The sequence below is a fragment of the Grampus griseus genome (genome assembly GCF_964374135.1).
Source record: "Grampus griseus genome assembly, chromosome: 1".
Classification (NCBI taxonomy): domain Eukaryota; kingdom Metazoa; phylum Chordata; class Mammalia; order Artiodactyla; family Delphinidae; genus Grampus; species Grampus griseus.
In genome coordinates this window covers 52254500-52273350 of record NC_139017.1, presented here as the reverse complement: position 1 = coordinate 52273350, position 18851 = coordinate 52254500, and the positions used below count along the sequence as shown (strand labels likewise).

General features: G+C 43.8%; 1 protein-coding gene across 1 annotated transcript in view; it reads left to right on the top strand.

Annotated features, from left to right (window-relative positions):
• Window positions 1–6897: 6897 nt before the first annotated feature.
• SELP (selectin P) overlaps window positions 6898–18851 on the top strand; it is a gene marked incomplete at its 5' end in the record, with an annotated part of 31042 nt that continues 19088 nt past the window's right edge. The window contains 10 exon segments of the mRNA XM_082654761.1: window positions 6898–6927; window positions 7763–7853; window positions 9555–9941; window positions 13176–13283; window positions 13755–13940; window positions 14459–14644; window positions 15255–15326; window positions 15329–15408; window positions 15412–15439; window positions 16954–17139. Coding sequence (XP_082510887.1) covers window positions 6898–6927; window positions 7763–7853; window positions 9555–9941; window positions 13176–13283; window positions 13755–13940; window positions 14459–14644; window positions 15255–15326; window positions 15329–15408; window positions 15412–15439; window positions 16954–17139 — 1354 coding nt within the window.

Sequence of the window (18851 nt, the reverse complement as noted above, 5' to 3'; positions counted from 1 at the left end):
AAGAGAATGAGACCAAGTGCCGAGAACATATTTTTTTTTGCACAGCCGTATTATACTCTTCTACCTAATCATAATACACTTTTACATTTGATACGATCACTGCTGTAACCATACTGTACTTAGTGCTAATTATCACATATGTCTCCAACATTTTCCCATTCAGCATGCCTCTATCTTACTTTCAGTCATTCCCTTGCCATTTTTCACTTATTCATTCATTCATCTATAACATATTTATTAAGGATTAAGCATCTGCTCTCTATTACGGCTGGGATTCAGACATGAGTAAGTCATATCCCTTGCCCCGAGAAGCCTCTGCCAGCAGCTGCCTCCAGCTGCATGGGCTCCTATGTTTGTTTTGCATTTGGATTGCAGACTTCATGCTCAGGAGGAAAGTCAGGGATGGAGATGCTGATGGAGAGCCACTGGCAAACAGATGGCCATAAGGAGGCCCTAGGAAAGCAGAAGAGTGACAAGAGAATAGGGCCAGGGAGGTAGGAACCCAGGGGAACCTCTATCTCTACCTCTGCAAGACGGTTGGTGTGGATTAAGGAGAAGACTCGGAACAGTTGCTCAAGATGTCAGAAAAGAATCGAGAGAAGAACCAAGGGAAGCATTTTAAGCAAAAGGAAATAGTAATATTTATTGCTGCAGAAAGGTCAAGGGAGATAATGATGGAAAGACTTCATTGGGTTTGGTAATTAGGAGTCAGGGGTAAAGTCAGCAGGAGTGGTTGTGTAGTCTGGAGGGACTGGGGCCTGGAGAGGAAAGGGGAGGCAAGGAAATTAAGAAAACTGAACTGTAAAGGAAGGAGAGAAATCATACAGGACCTAGGCAGAGGACAGAGGGTCTAGGGAGGGACATTGTAGGTTGTGCCTCTAAAAGTGCAAGGCTGTGGTCTACAACATAGACAGGAGAACAGAATCACCTTTCTTTCTTTTTTTAAAAATTTTTTTCACGTCTTTATTGGAGTACAAATGCTTTACAATGTTGTGTTAGTTTCTGTTGTACAACAAAGTGAATCAGCTATATGTATACATATATCCCCATATCTCCTCCCTCTTGAGCCTCCCCTCCCAGTTTCTGCTGTACAACAAAGTGAATCAGCTATATGTATAATATATCCCCATATCCTCTCCCTCTTGAGCCTCCCCTCCCTCCCACCCTCCCTATCCCACCCCTCTAGGTGGACACAAAGCACCAAGCTGATCTCCCTGTGCTATGTGGCTGCTTCCCACTAGCTATCTATTTCACATTTGGTAGTGCATATATGTCAATGTTACTCTCTCACTTCATCCCATCTTCCCTGTTCCCCTTGCCCATTCCCTCAAGTCTGTTCTCTACATCTGCGTCTTTATTCCTGCCCTGCCCCTAGGTTCATCAGTACTGCTTTTTTAAATTCCATATATATGCGTTAGCATACAGTATTTGTTTTTCTCTTTGACTGACTTACTTCACTCTGTATGACAGTCTTTAGGTCCATCCACCTCACTACAAATAACTCAGTTTCATTCCTTTTTCTGGCTGAAGTAATATTCCATTGTATATATGTGCCACATCTTCTTTATCCATTCATCTGTTGATGGATATATAGGTTGGTTCCATGTCCTGGCTATTGTAAATAGTGATGCAGTGAACATTGTGGTACATGTATCTTTTTGAATGATGGTTTTCTCGGGGTATATGCCCAGTAGTGAGATTGCTGGGTCATATGGTAGTTCTATTTGTAGTTTTTTAAGGAACCTCCATACTGTTCTCCATAGTTGCTGTACCAATTCACATTCCTACCAACAGTGCCGGAGGGTTCCCTTTTCTCCACACCCTCTCCAGCATTTATCGTTTGTAGATTTTTTGATGATGGCCATTCTGACCAGTGTGAGGTGATACCCCATTGTGGTTTTGATTTGCATTTCTCTAATGATTAGTGATGCTGAGCATCCTTTCATGTGTTTGTTGGCCATCTGTATGTCTTCTTTGGAGAAATGTCTATTTAGGTCTTCCGCCCATTTTTGGACTGGGTTGTTTGTTTTCGTGGTGTTGAGCTGCATGAGCTGCTTGTACATTTTGGAGATTAATCCTTCGTCCATTGTTTCATTTGCAAATATTTTCTCCCATTCTGAGGGTTGTCCTTTCGTCTTGTTTGTGGTTTCTTTTGCTGTGTAAAAGCTTCTAAGTTTCATTAGGTCCCATTTGTTTATTTTTGTTATTATTTCCATTACTCTAGGAGGTGGGTCAAAAAGGATCTTGCTGTGATTTATGTCATGAAGTGTTCTGCCTATGTTTTCCTCTAAGAGTTTGATAGTGCCTGGCCCTACATTTAGGTCTTTAATCCATTCTGAGTATATTTTTGTGTATGGTGTTAGGGTATGTTCTAATTTCATTCTTTTACATGTAGCTGTCCATTTTTCCCAGCACCACTTATTGAAGAGGCTGTCTTTTCTCTACTGTTTATTCTTGCCTCCTTTGTCAAAGATAAGGTGACCAAATGTGCGTGGGTTTATCTCTGGGCTTTCTATCTTGTTCCATTGATCCATATTTCTGTTTTTGTGCCAGTAGCACCCCTTAGGGGTGGGCGGGGCCTAGGCTCGGGACCCATGCAGCCAGAAAAGACCTTGGGGGCAGGGCCTAAGCAGGGCGAGTTCAAGCATGGGGCGGGGCCTCTGCTTAGGACCTGTGCAGAAGGGGAGTGTGGAGCACCAGAGTGTGGAGTTGCCCAGTTTGGAGGCAAGGTCCTGGGTGAGGGTGTGTGGGTGGGGTTTAGGCCCAGCACTTTGGAGGGCGTCTCAGAGGGGGTCTCCGAGTGCAGAGGTAGGGCCCTGGGTGGGGGTGTAGGGGCGGGTCTTGGGCTCTGCGGGAGGCTCCGGGAGGCTCCGAGGGCAGAGGATTAGGTCTGAGAGCCCAACAGGCTCCCCGGTGCCTATGTGGACAGGGAAAGCTCTGGCTGCTTTCCCTTCTGTCCCTCTGCGCCCCTCCACCACCATCCCCCCCCAGGGTCTCCCCCATCCCGCTGGACCCCTAACCATGGGTGGGTCCCGCTGGGTGTAGGAACTCCTCCCCTCCCCCAGCCACCCCTCAGGGGTCCGGGTCCCGGAGGTCTGGCCTTTACTTTTGCTCCCCCTTCCCTCCCTCCCACTCCCTCAGGACCTGCGCGTCTGGAGGGGGCCTAGGTGGGCAGAGGATCAGGCCTGGGATCTCAACAGACTCCCGGGGGCCCAAGTGGGCAGGGGAAAACTGGCCATGCTCCCTTTTGATCCTCTGCCCTCCCAATGGTCCCCCAATTTCCCCCTTCAGGTGTGGGATCCCTTCCCCTCCCCTAGCCGCCCCTCAGGGGCACCAGTCCTGTCCCACCTCCACTTCTCCTCCCCCCACACTCCCCCCAATGTACCATCTCCTACCCGGTTGCTGGGGGTTCCTCCCGTCCCCTTATGTATCCGTGGTCCCCCACCGGTGCCTGGTACGTGCCCTAGTTGTGCAGAGATGCGAATTCCACATCCTCATAGTATGCCATGTTGACTCCGCCCCCCCATCGCCTTTCTATGGTACAATTCCTGCCAACTTTGTAAGCCACCCAGAATGCTGGCAGCCATGGGATTCCTACTGGCATTTACTACCTCTTTCTATGCAAAGGTCGTGGGAAAAACACTTCTGTTTACTTTAAACACTTCTACTTTGTCTCTGCCTCTCTCTTCACCCTGCAATCACTTTTAGTTATTTGAAAAGTAAAATGAAAGATTACCACGGTGCGAAGCAGCCTTCATGAAGGTTTACACAGGCACAGGATGTTATTCTAATAACCCCATCTCAGACTCCTTCCCAGTGGCTTCCAGTTTGAAGCAGGTTGCCAAAGAACATTAAAGTAAAAATGAGCAGAGCACACGGCCGCTCCTCTAGAGAGGCATTTCCTGGTGTTTCAACACTTAACTTGTTTAGTAACAAACACCAGGACAGAGTCCTTAACTCTTCACCTATGTAGACCCCTGTCCTAAAGATGACACTGAGAGCAGGGGCAGATGTGAGAAGGCTTACCCACCCCAAGGAAGTTTCAGAGGGAAATTATTACTCGAATGAAGAATTTTAAGCATCATTCGTCCTCCACACCCACACACAAAACCCTTGTCAGTTGCCAATGAGTCAAGGTGCTGCCTTACCGGTAACACAGAGATTTGAACTTGGGGTCCATGAACCTTCTGAAATGGTCTAAAAAGTTGCAAGCCTGCAATTTTTTAAAAAAAGAATCCTGACTATGGCTTTTATCAGACTTTCAAAGGAGTACACGAGTTCTGTGAAAATAAGAATCGCTGTCTTAACCCGACATACATTCCGGTGCGGAAGCTTCAGCAAATCATCTAAATTCGCTGAGTCTCAGTGATAGGCAGTGATGGTGGTCCCATCTTGAGCATCCGTGGTCCAAAAGACCTGCTGAAGAATGCTGGAGAGATGCCTAATTGATCTGGAGTCATCTTTACGGTTTCCTACAGCTCTCAAACATTCTATGAGAGGTGATTCTTGGTATTCGATTTTTAAAAACAGAAAAGTATGGTCAGATTAAAGCCGGGGACACACAATGACTTGCATTTTCCTTTCTTAGATATTGTGTCTTGATCAGAAGCACTTACCAGTCCTCTAAAACCTTAAAATGTTCAAAACTAGCACTCTCTCTGTCTCTCTATTTTGTTTAAACCAAACCATACTGAAAAGTTTAAACAAACAAGTTAAAACATAAAACAGCTCTGTTGGGATAGTGGGAGGAGTTGGGAATGGAGGTAGGGAAATAGGAGCCTCACCTGGTCACTGTCCCAACACACTTCCTTGAGCTGGTCCCAAAGCCAGAGAAACCCCTAGAAATACTCTCTACAGGAAGAAAACCACTTTCTAAGGGCACAGGAAGAGCACCACTAGATTAAAAACACTGCGATCCTCCTCCAATCTACCCGAGAAGAAACGCAGTAGAGTTTCAAAGGCAAATATTGAGGTCCCCTTCATTAGGCTACACTACTGTGCTGTTCACCAGCAATAGTTTTGCTTCTGTACCTCCAAAAAAATCCTGAAAAACTAGATAACCTCTTGAACCTTTCTAAGTGGAGAGCTAAAATTTTTCATCATAAGTTTTTAAATAAAAGATGGAATTTCCAGTACATTATAAAGATTGGCCTTTTACAATAAATAAATATAACATTATTTCCTAGAATTTATCCAATGGAATAAAATATCATAGTGATCTGACAACACTCATCACTTAAAAAAACATAAACTAGTTTCTAATAATAGGGAATTTTATATTATTCATTTTCTCTTCTTTAATACCTATTTCTATTTCACTTCCTCTACAGAATTTAATTCATTTTTAAGGTTAAAGTATTTTACTGATCACTATATCATACTTCTTTACACAAATAAAAACATAATTAAGTTGAAATGTAAAAGATGCATTTTCTGAAACCATAAATCTCTGCTAAGTTTTTCACCTTTTTGACTGAGTTACCATGACAATTACTTTTAGTACACACTTAAGTAAAATAGCATAAACATACTACAAATTTTGATAAGTAATTTAAACTTCCCTATTTAAAGTGCTGTTGAAGATGCATCTCTACTTGAGAAGAGGGGCTTTTTCCCTATTCATGTAACCTTGTGTGAATATTATTTATTGATACAATCAAACAAGTTCAGCATCAATTCTATTCCTAAATTTCGTTTTTTGAGGATTTTTAAGCATTAAGGACTTTTATTCATATGACTAAGTAAATGGAAATGGAAGCTTATTATAGCAATGTCTCTCAATTCTTTGCATTCCTTCCAAGTTTCATGTCCCAAATTACATAGTGATGTATTATCAACATGTAGTCAATGGTCTAGCACCTGACATCTTAAGTGGGTCTTCATCAAAGCTGATGAAAAGAGAGAAATGGAAACCACTGGACTTGAAACAGATTTGTTACACTATCATTTGAAGCATTCAAGTTGTCAAGATCTAAACCAATATTTTGGATGGTCTCTGTTTGGCACACCCACTGATGTTTTTTACATACAGAGGCAAGGCCTAATGATAAATAAGAGTCAAGTTATAAAAGGTATGATTTCTTTTATAAAATGGGAGAAGGACACATTTGTAGGCAGATTGGTTTTAGGAAAGTGCACATGTTGGAGTTGAGAATCTGAACACAGGTTTACTTAAATCCTCCTTGTCTGTGTACCCCTTGGGAAGCCAGGCTCATTCTGGTTTAAAGATTTCTGCTATAGAACCTGGCATGGTACTCTTTGGGTACTGAATAGAAATATGGTACTAATAATAGCTGGTGATATAATACAATCCACAGAGAACTCCATGGGATTAAGTTTCCGCTAAGGGATTATCGCCATACTTCCTGTGCAAATAAACAGCACCATAAATCATAACATTATGATACTCCCAGTGTTTGATAATAGGTCCTGCAGAGGCCAGTTGATCAGTGTCCTAGTTCATAAGAACACAAAATGTGCCTGCTTATTAAAGCCAATATTCAGAAACTCCTAGATGGAAAAGTGCCAGGCTTCTTATACAAAGATAACCCCACTATCTGGGAGACTTGCACTGATCTGTGTAATATCCACCTCACTGTCTGGTCTGGCTGTAGTCAACAGTGTATATGCACTGTGCACGTGCACACACACACTGCCACCACCCACCCTCCCCATACAGCCTACATCATCGATCTCTGGAGCCCAGCTGTGGCAACTGAGAATTTCTATATGGGAAGGGTTTGGGGTAGCAATCTGGCTGGAAGAGCAATAAAGCTTCAGTTGCAAAGCAAACGCACAATTTTTATGTTGGTGGTTATATTGGGGTAGCTCTGGATGAGTACAGATGCGGCAGCTAGGCTTGGTCATGTCACATTCTATCATCGACAACAACGCAGCATGGATTTGAAAGCCTGGAGGTTTACAAAAGTAAGAAAGTAAAGTGGAAAAAGCTCTTGTTTCAAAGTCAGGCTCTGCTTCTGTCCTTTTGAATGTTACTTTAGACTCTTCAACCTTCAGTATTTTCATGCGTAACATGAGGGTGTTGGACGAACATTTACAGAACTTATTTGTCTAAAAACGCTTTAAAAATATTATTAGATTTGATGAAATCTCAACAGAAGGGAGCTCATGAGAAATCATACTTGCTATAGATCCAAGGGGGATAAGTTTATTATTCATATATTAATAAAAATTATATATGTATGTATATATACATGTATACATTAAGCATTGGATAATATTATAGATATATGCTGAAATGATAAAGCAAGAAAAGAAAACATAGATCAATAATACAGGATAGACGACATAGCACAGCACAATTAGTTGATGCTCTGTGCATCAAAGTATAGGTCAGACAACTGTATGGATCATGGAGTTTCTGTGTGACTTCTTAGTACTCTTGGGTATGGCATACCAGTTCTTAAAGGGAGATTATTGCATAATAATAATGACAGTGTTTATTTACATAAATATTACAAAATATGTCAGAAAAGCAAATACTAGTGGCACAAAGTAGTTACTCAATAAATATTTGCTGAATGACTGAAGGAATGAATTTTGTCCTGAGCCTTGGTGCAGTGTCCAACTGGGGTAGGACTCAAGCAGAGCAGTGAGAAATAAAAAGGGAGCAGAGGGCTTGAGCCACCCCCGAATGGAAACAGGCAGGATTGTAACTCAATACCATGATTATTAACTAGAATTGTTTGGCCACAGTGATTGCACGTGGATACTAAAAGGAAGTTTTCTTTTCTTATTACAGGCCAGCTGCCTAAAAGCCATCTGGAACTGGAGATTTCAGAGAGTGGTCTTCAGAATCACCCAACTCTTTTGCTTCAGTGCCCTCATCGCTGGTAAAGTTTATGCTAACCCTTCACCTGGCCCTCAGTGATTAGGGTGACTTCTCCAAATGGGAGAAGTTAAGGATGGTAGCCGGTTGTTATGAGGCATTAGAAAACAGTTCAAGCCCAGATTCCTGGAGGAAAAGTGCACCCGACACCATCCTATTGGTAGAAAAGGCTTCAGGAAGAACCTACACATATATACCCAGGGCCAACTTATCCATTAGACTCAACAGACACAGGCCCACGTTACTTTTTAGGGACCCATAAAAATGCTTTAATTTCTTTAAAAATCATCTCCTTCTAGGCTGCCCCAAAATGTTTTAGTGTATAACACTAATATGTTCATCTTTATACCAATGCAGTTATAAAATACAGTTTTTAATATTTTATTATCGAGGAAGGGAACTCCAAAGGCAAAATTGCCTAGAGTCCCTGCAAGCCAATATGCAGCCCTGGTGACATCAGAATAAAGTCTTCAGGGAAAAAAATGCCACAGAGGTGCCTGTGAGGGAGGGACAAACGGAAACGACCCTCTTGTGGGCAGCAGAGAAGAAGGTTGAATAGGAACGTGACTTTATAAACAGGAAATAGAGCCATTTCCAGGTTTGATTGCTTACATTGTACACCTCTTCACATGGGAACTGGCCTCTTCTGGCTGGGGTGAGCTCCCACCGGCTAGGATAACAATACCTGGCATCATAATACCCTTTATACCTTTAAGGGGCACATTTTTTATTTCATTTGAGTTCACAAACATCTCTTTAAAAGGCCTGTTTTAAGCCCTGTTTTAACAAGTGAGTAAGCAGAGATGGAGGAAGTAGAGTAATTTATCGAAGGGAAACAGCCCAGAGCAGTGGGATGAAGTGTAAGATTGCAAACCGGGAGGTACCATGAGCCTCTGCCACAAACCTGTTGTGTTTCACCCAACAAGCATGGAGCGAATGCCTGTTAAGTGCCACGCTCTGTGCTTGGTGTTAAGAATCCAGGGGTAAAAAGAGACCACCGTCAGGATTCAAAATCTAGCACATGCGACCCACGTCATATAGACAGATGCTGCAATACCTGGCCGTAGGGGAGGTGGTGACAGAGAAGGGCAGGGTGGGAGCTGAATACCAAGCCCACCTGGAGAAGTCAGGAAAGTAGGGGAGGAAGGTTACCACGCCTAAGCGGGCAGGGCAGCCAGAAAAGCAGCGAGAGCACTGCAAAGGCATGGAAGTGGGACTTAACGTTTTGCTAAAAAAGTAAATATGGTGGGTGATGAGGCTGGACCAGCAGGTAGGTGCCACATCATAAAGCAGCTTACTTTCCCCGTGAAGAGGAAGCACCTGGAGATATGAGGCAGCCATTGAGACATTTTACATGTCATTTACTCTGGGCTTGGGCAGATGATTCAATGTCTCCTGCATTCATAAAAGGAGAAGATTAAATGACCTTTACGGTCCCTTCCAACTCTGGTATCTTATGGTTCCAGCTCTTGAATACCAAGGATCCTCAGAAGAGGACGTTTTCTTATTCCGACTTCATGTATACTTTCAAGTAAAAGATGGAAACCACTCTTTTTCCTTAAAACAACTAGATTAGACATAAAATGGTCATGTTTTTGGTTTTTGTCTTCTAGTCAAACTCATCTGACTACACAGAAGTGTCCTTATGCTCACAATCTCCTTCTCATTAGGGGTGCTAACCTGACCCACACTTTCCTTTCCTTAGAGCTAATTAACCAGAAAGAAGTGGCAGCGTGGACCTATCACTACAGCAACAAATCATATTCATGGAATTATTCCCGGGCCTTCTGCCAGAAGTACTACACGGATTTAGTAGCTATCCAGAATAAAAATGAGATTGCTTACCTCAATGAGGCCATACCTTACTACAGTTCTTACTACTGGATTGGCATCCGAAAGATCAACAATCAATGGACCTGGGTGGGAACCAAAAAGACTCTCACTGAGGAGGCTGAGAACTGGGCTGACAACGAGCCCAACAACAAGAAGAACAACCAGGACTGCGTGGAGATCTACATCAAGAGTTTGTCAGCCCCCGGCAAGTGGAATGATGAGCCCTGTGGGAAAAAAAAGCGGGCACTGTGCTATACAGGTAGGGCCTTCTCTGCTCGGAAATCCGACTGTTTATAAAAAATGCCTTCCCTGGTTCGTTAATATAGCCCCTGAGTCAATAACATTGAGTCTCAAAGTCAGGGACATGAAAACAAAGAGTAAACTGTCAATCAAGCAGCATTATTGAGCACCTTGAAGAATATAAGTTCAGGATTAGAGAAAACTGGCCTTTTGAAGCCAGAAGGAAATGTTAATATCATCTGGTCCACCCTTCTAATTTATAATTGATGAAATAGATGCTCAGGAGATCTGTCTCCTAAAATTTATGTCCAGAGCTTTTTTGTACCACTGTGCCCTAGCATAAGAGACTGTGTAAGTTGAGAGGGAACTTGGCCTTGCCTCTAGGAGATACAGTTGTAACTACTACCTATCGAACACCAGTATGTTCCAGGCATTACTATTAGTTCATGTGTCATTAGTCTATTTAGTATTAGTTGCAGGTAGTCCTCATGAGAACCTCATCAATCAGCTCCTTCTACTGCCCTCATTTTGCTGATGAGGGAAAGGCTCAGAGCTATTCAAGAACCTACCCAAGATTCTAAGTTCCCTGATGATGGAGCCAGTTTCAAACTCATGTTTACTCCAAAGGTGGTATTTTTAGCCACATATGCAACCACACTCTTTGCTCAACATTCTCAGGAGGCAATCTGAGAACATGACCAAGGATGACAGTGCTTTACAGATTCCCTTCAACAGCAACATATCTCCAGGTCCATTGGACTTTGGTAGGGGATGAGGGGTGAGGAGAGGGAAGAGGTAACTAAAGGTGAGATCCTGTGAGTATATTTGATTCTCCACTCTCCAGATTCCAAAGTAAGCAGACCTGCGTGAAAGCTTGGTCGTCCTGTGGTCATGCGCCTCGTGCCAGAACTGATTCCATCTTTCTGATGTGGCTTCCCATCCAGAGGAGCCCACCTTGCCCTGGGTAGCATACAAACACTGTAGCTAGGGAGAGTATGGACTGCCCCGGGCAAGAGAGTCCTGAATACTCTAAGCTTCTTCTTCAATAAATCATCTTACAGATGCCACACTCTGCTATATATGTTCTAAATTTGTTAGATTATAAACACCTCCCCTCAGAAGCCCTCAACAATAATGGAACAGAATACAGAGTATAGAGTATCCCCTGAACTTTCTCCCTCTCCTCATACAGCCTCCTAGCTGAGGGGAAACATATCCGTACACGCATTGTCATGTGGTCAGATCTCGTTTTACAAATAACTTATTATTATATTTAATAAATAAAATAATGACCTGTGCTTTATAGGCCAGGACGGACATTACGGGAGTGTTAGCTCATCCTACTGCTCTCTCAGTCAGCTCCCTACCCTTCCTGGGCTATGCCTCCCTACAACTGTCCTGATCAGATTATCTTGGCTGCCATGAGATGTTCCAATATGCCACTGCTTCCCCTCCCCACTCAAACTTCAGCCTCCATTTCTGCAAGACAGTCTTCCTCAATAAAGCTTGCAAGGAAGAAATGAGATTGCAAATTACTGGCATGAATGATAATGAACAAGGCCACTCCTCTAGCCTGCAACAATGGCAGGCATCACTAATGGGTACAATTTCACCCAAACGCAGTTGGCTTCCACCTCCACTAATACAATACTCTAGGCATTGATTGCCATTTTGCCATCCAAGATGTAAAGGATGTAGGGAACCATCAGTCCTCTGTGGGAGATAGATGAGAAATAGATAGGTACACTACACTGCAACAAAAAAACCAAGCTGGAATAATTCCCTAATGTCAGGATTTCTTAGATCTCAGAACAAGGTGTCAAGGAAAACAAAAAAAAGATTGATTCATTGAATCACCATTATGTTCTTTCCTGGAGATCCAAGAAATAGATAAGTTATTAACCTGCCTGGAAACCCTGAAATGGAATAGAATGCAGAACATTGGCTGTTTTGCCATTCCTAGAGTTCTGAGACCCTAAGGAAGCTACAGTTAGAACAAAATTCTTATGCTCTGAGAGCACAGGGCAGGCAGGTATTACTGTAAGGCACTGGTGGATCAAGGTAAATAGGGTGGAAGACATGGACCGAACCTCTATTTAGGAACTCCTGTTGCTTCCTGCATCTTCTCTTTACCTGGAACCCTTCCCAGTGGTTCAGGGCAGCTTCACCAGACTCACTGGCTGCCATCAGAACTTCCTGCTGTAGAACACTGCATGGCTTATAGAGCTACAGCATCTCAGGGTTAAGAGGGAATATAGAGACCAAGTAGCACAACCTGCTATGGGACATATGGATTTCCTCTTGTGATAGACCCCAATGTAGACCAATGGTTGGCTGGGCTTAGGAAACACCACCAGAAAAGAGTCCAGCCACAGACCGTGCTCCCAGCTATGACCTCATCGATAAAAACACTCTCAGTGCTTTCAAGGTATCAATTCTAATACTAATCTACCACCAAGGGCATAATGCATACACCCTCAACAAGTCTCTTACAGGAAAGAAACTCTGCCCCTTCTCTGTGCTATCACCCAAGTGGCATAGCCTTAGTGAGGAGGGCCTGGCAGGCCAGTCATCTCTGTACCATCTAAATCTGGCATATTTAGACTTGTGACACAGCTCCCCATAAGGTCATTTGTCCTTGACCATGAGTAGGTCTTAAACATCTCATTCAGGTCCTCTGCTCCTCCGCCATGTGGTGTCGGGCATAGACTTAGACCAAAGATGGAAGAGCTTTGGCCCTAACAGTGGGCAGGTTGGGCTCAAAGAAGTAACTTGCCTGATGCCACATAATATTAGGGAGTGGAGCGTGGATTCTGCCTATGTATGCATGACCCCTGACACCCCTGGTTCCTAACCTCCATGCTGTGATAGCTGCCATAGGAGTTTCCATAATAATACAACTCTATGAACGCTCTTAGTCAAAAGCCACAACTATTTTGTACCACACAGAGGAGTTTCACTGTCTACACATGCATTGGTGGCTCTATTTGTCCCTCTGTGTCCGCACATGGCAACCCCTCTTCAGGCAACACTAAATGCAGCCTCAAATAGAAGCCAGGGAATGCTCCAGCAGGCTCCGACAGTGTCCTTCACAGGGAACAAGCTGGCTCTCCAGGGGATGCTGTGGTTTTTCTGCTGTCTGGCTAGATCAAGCTTACCCAAGTAGGACCGAGTCTGTGACTTGGAATGAGTCCAGCTTTTCTTCACACCTCCTGGGAATGCCCATGACCCTGACCCTTCTGTATCCATGCAGCCTCCTGCCAGGATATGTCCTGCAGCAAGCAAGGAGAGTGCATTGAGACCATCGGAAACTACACCTGCTCCTGTTACCCTGGATTCTATGGGCCAGAATGTGAATACGGTGAGGCCACTATGTTGTTGATAGTATTGTGGTCCTTGGTCTCGTGCTAGAGGCGATGCCAGGGAGAAAATCACGTTGGAGCTGCTCCAGTGAGGAAAGGCTAGTCCTAGGGCCTCTCTCAACCATCCGTCGGTCTGCCTCACTCAAGGTGTCAGAGACACACACTCTGGGTTAAAACACTTTATTCTTAGAGAGAGCATTTCCTCCCCAAATCTCAAAAGGTAAAAGGGAAATGAAAAGGCAGTAAAACAAAGAGAACTCTTTCAGGCTAATTTTGCTTGTTGGGAATAAAAACCAGTGAAAGAATGATTATTTCCCAAGATGCAACCAATACAAAGCTAAAGATGAACAGGTTGGGTTAGAAGTCCAGGGAGATTGGTTTAGGTGGGTTATACAAACAGCTCAGCTTTTAGCAAACCTGACATTGTCTTTCCACCCGCAAAGAAAGAAATCAATATTTCGTCCCCACAGTCACAGAGTGTAGCGAATTTGACCTCCCTCAACACATGCTCATGAACTGCAGTCACCCTCTGGGAAGCTTCCCTTTCAACACACAGTGCAGCTTCCACTGTGCTGAAGGGTACACGCTGAATGGACCCAGCGAGTTGGAATGTTTGGCTTCTGGAATCTGGACGAATACGCCTCCACAGTGTGTAGGTACGTACACCCAGTTCTTTCCATCTTCACTCACAAATAGAATTTCAGAGGGGAGAACAAGCTTCCCCCATTTAAAAGACAAGGGAAAGGATGGGGATCTACGTTAGATGGGAAATTCTGCTGATGACTATTACCCGTCAACCAGAGTAACACTAATTTTAATTTGCATGATTTTGTATCTGTGGAGTGAGGTAGTCAGTTTAGCTCTTGATTCTCAGGCAAAAGCAATACAAAAGGGTCCCTCTCCCTTTGTTAATTGCAAAGTGAACAGAGTACAATAATGATTTAGGGGTTGGGTATTATTAATTTGATCATTTTACCTTGCTTCTTTAAAAAGTAAACAACAAAAGGATGCTTGGATCTTTCCAAACAGCTATTGAAAGTACCATTTAACCACCAAAGTTCTTCACCTGCCTGACACTTTGGGAAGATGCAGACAGCTGTTGCAGCATCTCAAAGCTTCCAAGGTGCTAGGCATAATCTAAGGTCTCATGCCATTATTCTGTGGTTGTTTTTAGCTGTCCAGTGCCCACCCCTGAAGTCTCCTGAGCAAGGAAGCATGACCTGTCTCCACTCTGCAAAAGCATTCCAGCACCAGTCCAGCTGCAGCTTCAGTTGCGAAGAGGGATTTGCATTAGTTGGGCCAGAGGTGGTGCAGTGCACAGCCTCGGGGGTGTGGACAGCCCCAGCTCCAGTCTGTCAAGGTGAGTTTCAGGCAGTTGGGGATGTATAATGTCCACTGCACCTGGTTCTTGATGGGAGCACAGATGAAACTGGCTAGCTTATGGAGAAACTGGCCTGAATCACCACAACTTGACTCTCCTTTGACCTACCACTCAGCTAGATTGTGTTCATCTGGGATAGGAAAAGAGTGTCAGGCTCTAGAAAAAAAAAGAGGCTGATTTTACTACTTATTTTAAACAAAATTTAAAAGTCCTCCTTTCCCCAAAACTCACTGCCCTCAAGCAATTTCAGAATGACCTCATTCATAAATTTCACGTAAGAGGGAAAGGATAGCATCTACATCTGTAAGTAGACACTAGAAGACCTACCAGGACAGGTTTATAGCAGTAAAGGGAATAAAGGACATTAGAAAAAGCTTGAAGGAGACTTTTATTTTAAAGAGATTTAGGTCGCCCTGAAGCCTGGTACTATATACAAGTCTGGACAAACATCACTAGGGTCTCCTGAACCTTACAGATTCCTAGCGCCACCTGGATTTCCAGAGATGGATTCACCATTGCTCTCTAGCTGTGGGCATGGTTTTTCTCCTTCCTTAGTACCTTTCTCTCTGTCCTTGGTTGTTCTCTCCAGCTACGCAGTGTCAGCTCCCGGAAGCCCCTAGCAAAGGAACCCTGGACTGTGTCCATCCCCTCACTGCCTTTGCAATGGCTCCAGCTACAAATTTGAATGTGAACCTGACCATCGAGTGAGGGGCTGGGACACACTCTGCTGCACTGGCCCTGGCTGAGGGACTGCACCCTTGCCAACTTTCGAGGGTAGGATTTTTCATTAGCAGCCCCCAGTGCACCGGGAAGGAGTCACAGCACAGTGGAAAGATCAAGGGCTCTTAACATCAGGATGACTTCCTCCAGGCTCTGGCACTGAAACAGGTTGTTCAGCGTCCGGGAGGCATGGTTTTCTCCTCCATGAAATGAGCTATGGATTGCAAGGAGCTTCAATGAGGATGAAGTATATAAAAAGTATACAATTAAATAGCTTGTATAATGTACCTCGCAGAGAGCCTTTGTTTCTGCCTCTTTTTTCCCTCCCTGCCTCATTGGTGTATAGAAGCTGTGGGTCAGTGTCCTTCCTATACTTCAGATGGAGTCAGAAGAGTGGCTGTTAGGACACAGAGAGAGATTGCTCATCATAGCCCTCAGTGGTAGCCTTTGACGAAGGATCAAAGGAACACTGCATTGAAAAAGAGGTTGTGACACAATTCTAGGCAGTTAGCTAATACCACAAAACTGAATTCTGTGTAATTGCCTCACACCTTCATCTTATAAAGCAAAAATGGGGACTAGGATATGGGGGAAATTAAATGTTGGATTAGGGAATTCCCGGGAGACCTGGATTATAAACCCAGCTCTACTACTGTCTACATATAAGACCTTAGGGATGTCATTTAAAATTTCTGAACCTCACTTTTCTCATCTGCCAAGTAAGAGAGAAACACTAGAGGGTCTTTGGTTCTTAAATGCCCTGATTCTGTAAAAAACAGAGGTCTAAGGTCACAGTGTACAGGTAATCTTTATACGCTGATAAACTCCAGAAGTATCCTGGAGATGACATGCTTTGTCAAGGAAAAGCAGGAGGAAGCCAGTCTTTATCAGAACTGAGGTCACTCGGGGCTTAATTGTGCTCAGGAACTGACCTTGGGCTGCACTCACGTGGCAATTGAAGTCTGATTAGGATGACATCCTGTGTTCAAGAGACAAGGCTCTTTCAGGATCATTTTATAGCGCTCAGTATTAGAGTGCCAACAATAAGGTACGTTGTTCCAGCTTTTTCCTTAAAAGTCCAGTCTGTTCTATATCTCCTCCTTCCAGATCCAATTTCACAAATATTGCCAATAAATATCTAAAGGGCACCTTCAATGTCCGAAACACTGCCAGGCTCTGGGAATAAAACTCTGGATGAATGACACCAGCCTCAAGGAGATTGCTGTCTAAGGGGAGGGGCAGAATTACAATAAAGCATGAACAGCTCAAGAACAGGGGCTGTGGGAGCACACTGGAAGAGCTTCTAGCCCAAGCTGGGGTGGGCAGGGAAGGCTTCTTAAGGAAAGTGAAGTCTAAGCTGAGACTTGAAGGGCAGGTGAGTGATCCAGGTAAACAGAGGCATGGCAAGGTGTTCCCGGCAGATACCTCTTTTCGAAAAAGGAGGATTTAGGGTTCTGCATGTACTGACGATGTGGGTCGAAAAGATGGAGCATCTCTCAAGGGGCTCTTCTGAGAAAGAATTGAGCCCTTCTACTGCCCAGTATCAGACAATCACTTTTTCCGTTTAGCCATTGCCTGTGAGCCTCTGGAGAGTCCTGTCCACGGAAGCATGGATTGCTCCCTGTCTTCGAGAGCATTTCAGTACAACAGCAACTGTAGCTTTCATTGTGCTAAGGGTTTCACACTGAGAGGAGCTGATACAGTTCGATGTGCTGATTTGGGACAGTGGACAGCGCCAGCCCCAGTCTGTCAAGGTACTGTGATAGCATAACGTTGCTTCCCTGCTTCTCAGCTTACTAAAGGCATCAGCATGTGCATTTAGTTCTGTCATTCATTTATTATTCAAACATTCACTAAGACTCTATTATGTGCCAGGCCCTTTGTGTGGCCACTCGGGATGAAGTGGTGAGTGAGGGCAGTCTTAGGCATGTGTTCATCACGGTATCCTGAAACGCAAGGCGAGGGCTGCATGGACTGACATGGATGTCGTGAGTTGGCATGAAGGAGGGGGGGCTGGGAGGAAGGAATTATGCATGAGGAACAGCATGGAACAGTGGAAGGGTAATGACAAGACATTTAGTCCAGTTCTGTCATTTCCTGGCAACAAGCTTTTGGTCTCTCTAAAACTCAGTGTCACCTGCAAAATAAGAGTACTATTATCTCCCTTACCCGCCTCACTAGTGGTTGTGGATTAGTGTGTGTAAATGCAAGCTTAAAAATGCTACAAGGGACTTCCCTTGTGGCACAGTGGTTAAGAGTCCATCTGCCAATGCAGGGGACACAGGTTCCATTTCTGGTCCGGGAAGATCCCACATGCCACAGAGTAACTAAATCTGTGAGCCGCAACTACTGAGCCTGCGCTCTACAGCCCACAAGCCACAACTACTGAGCCCGCACACCACAACTACTGAAGCCTGGGCGCCTAGAGCCCATGCTCCACAACGAAGAGTAGCCCCCGCTCGTTGCAACTAAAGAAAGGCTGCGCACAGCAACGAAGACCCAACGCAGCCAAAAATAAATAAAATAAAATAATACATTTATTTAAAAAACTGCTATGAGCTTTACAAATGTAGGTAAAATAATGATCATAACATTACCTTGTAAATCATATGTCTCTGATCTGATTTTACAAAGTGATCTCCTTTAAATAGTTCATGTTCTCAATATTTTGCTCTTGAAGAACTGAGATATAGGGAAATCACGAAGATTTTTTTTTTTTTTACAAGAGGTACCCCACACAGAATTTATGTCCCAGGAATGAAAATATTGGCATTTCATGTGAGATCCCAAGCAATTTATGTGACCCCTGGGTCTAAGTATACCTGATTTTAAAATGAGGCAGTGGTTTGAAAGTAGTGTCTTGAAGAGAGATGTATACACCCATGTTCATAGCAGCATTATTCATAACAGTTAAAATGTGGAAGCAACCCAAGTGTCCATCAGAGATGAATGGATAAGAAAAACGTGGTATATACATACATACAATGGAATATTATTCAGCCTTAAAAAGGAAGGAAATTCTGACATATGCTACAACGTGGATGAATCCCAAGGACATTATGCTGAGTGTAGTAAGCCAATCACACAAAGACAAGTACTGAATGATTCCACATATAGGAGGTACTTAGAGTAGTCAGAATCACTGGGACAGAAAGTGGAATGGCTGTTGCTGGGGCCTAGAGGAGGAATAGGTAGTTGCTGTTAAATGTTCTAAAGATGGATGGTGGTGATAGTTGCACAGAAATGTACTTAATCCCACTGGAAGGTACACTTAGAAATGGTTAAGTGGTAAAAGATAAGTTTTATGCTATGTGTATTTTACTACAGTTAAAAAATTGAAAAAAAAAGTGAGGCAGTAGCGGAATAGATCATCATACAACGTGATGGTGACGCTTAGCGAGCGGAATGGGATGTACTGGGAAGGTACTGTCTGAGAGACAAAGACACAGAGAGCCCTTTGACATGC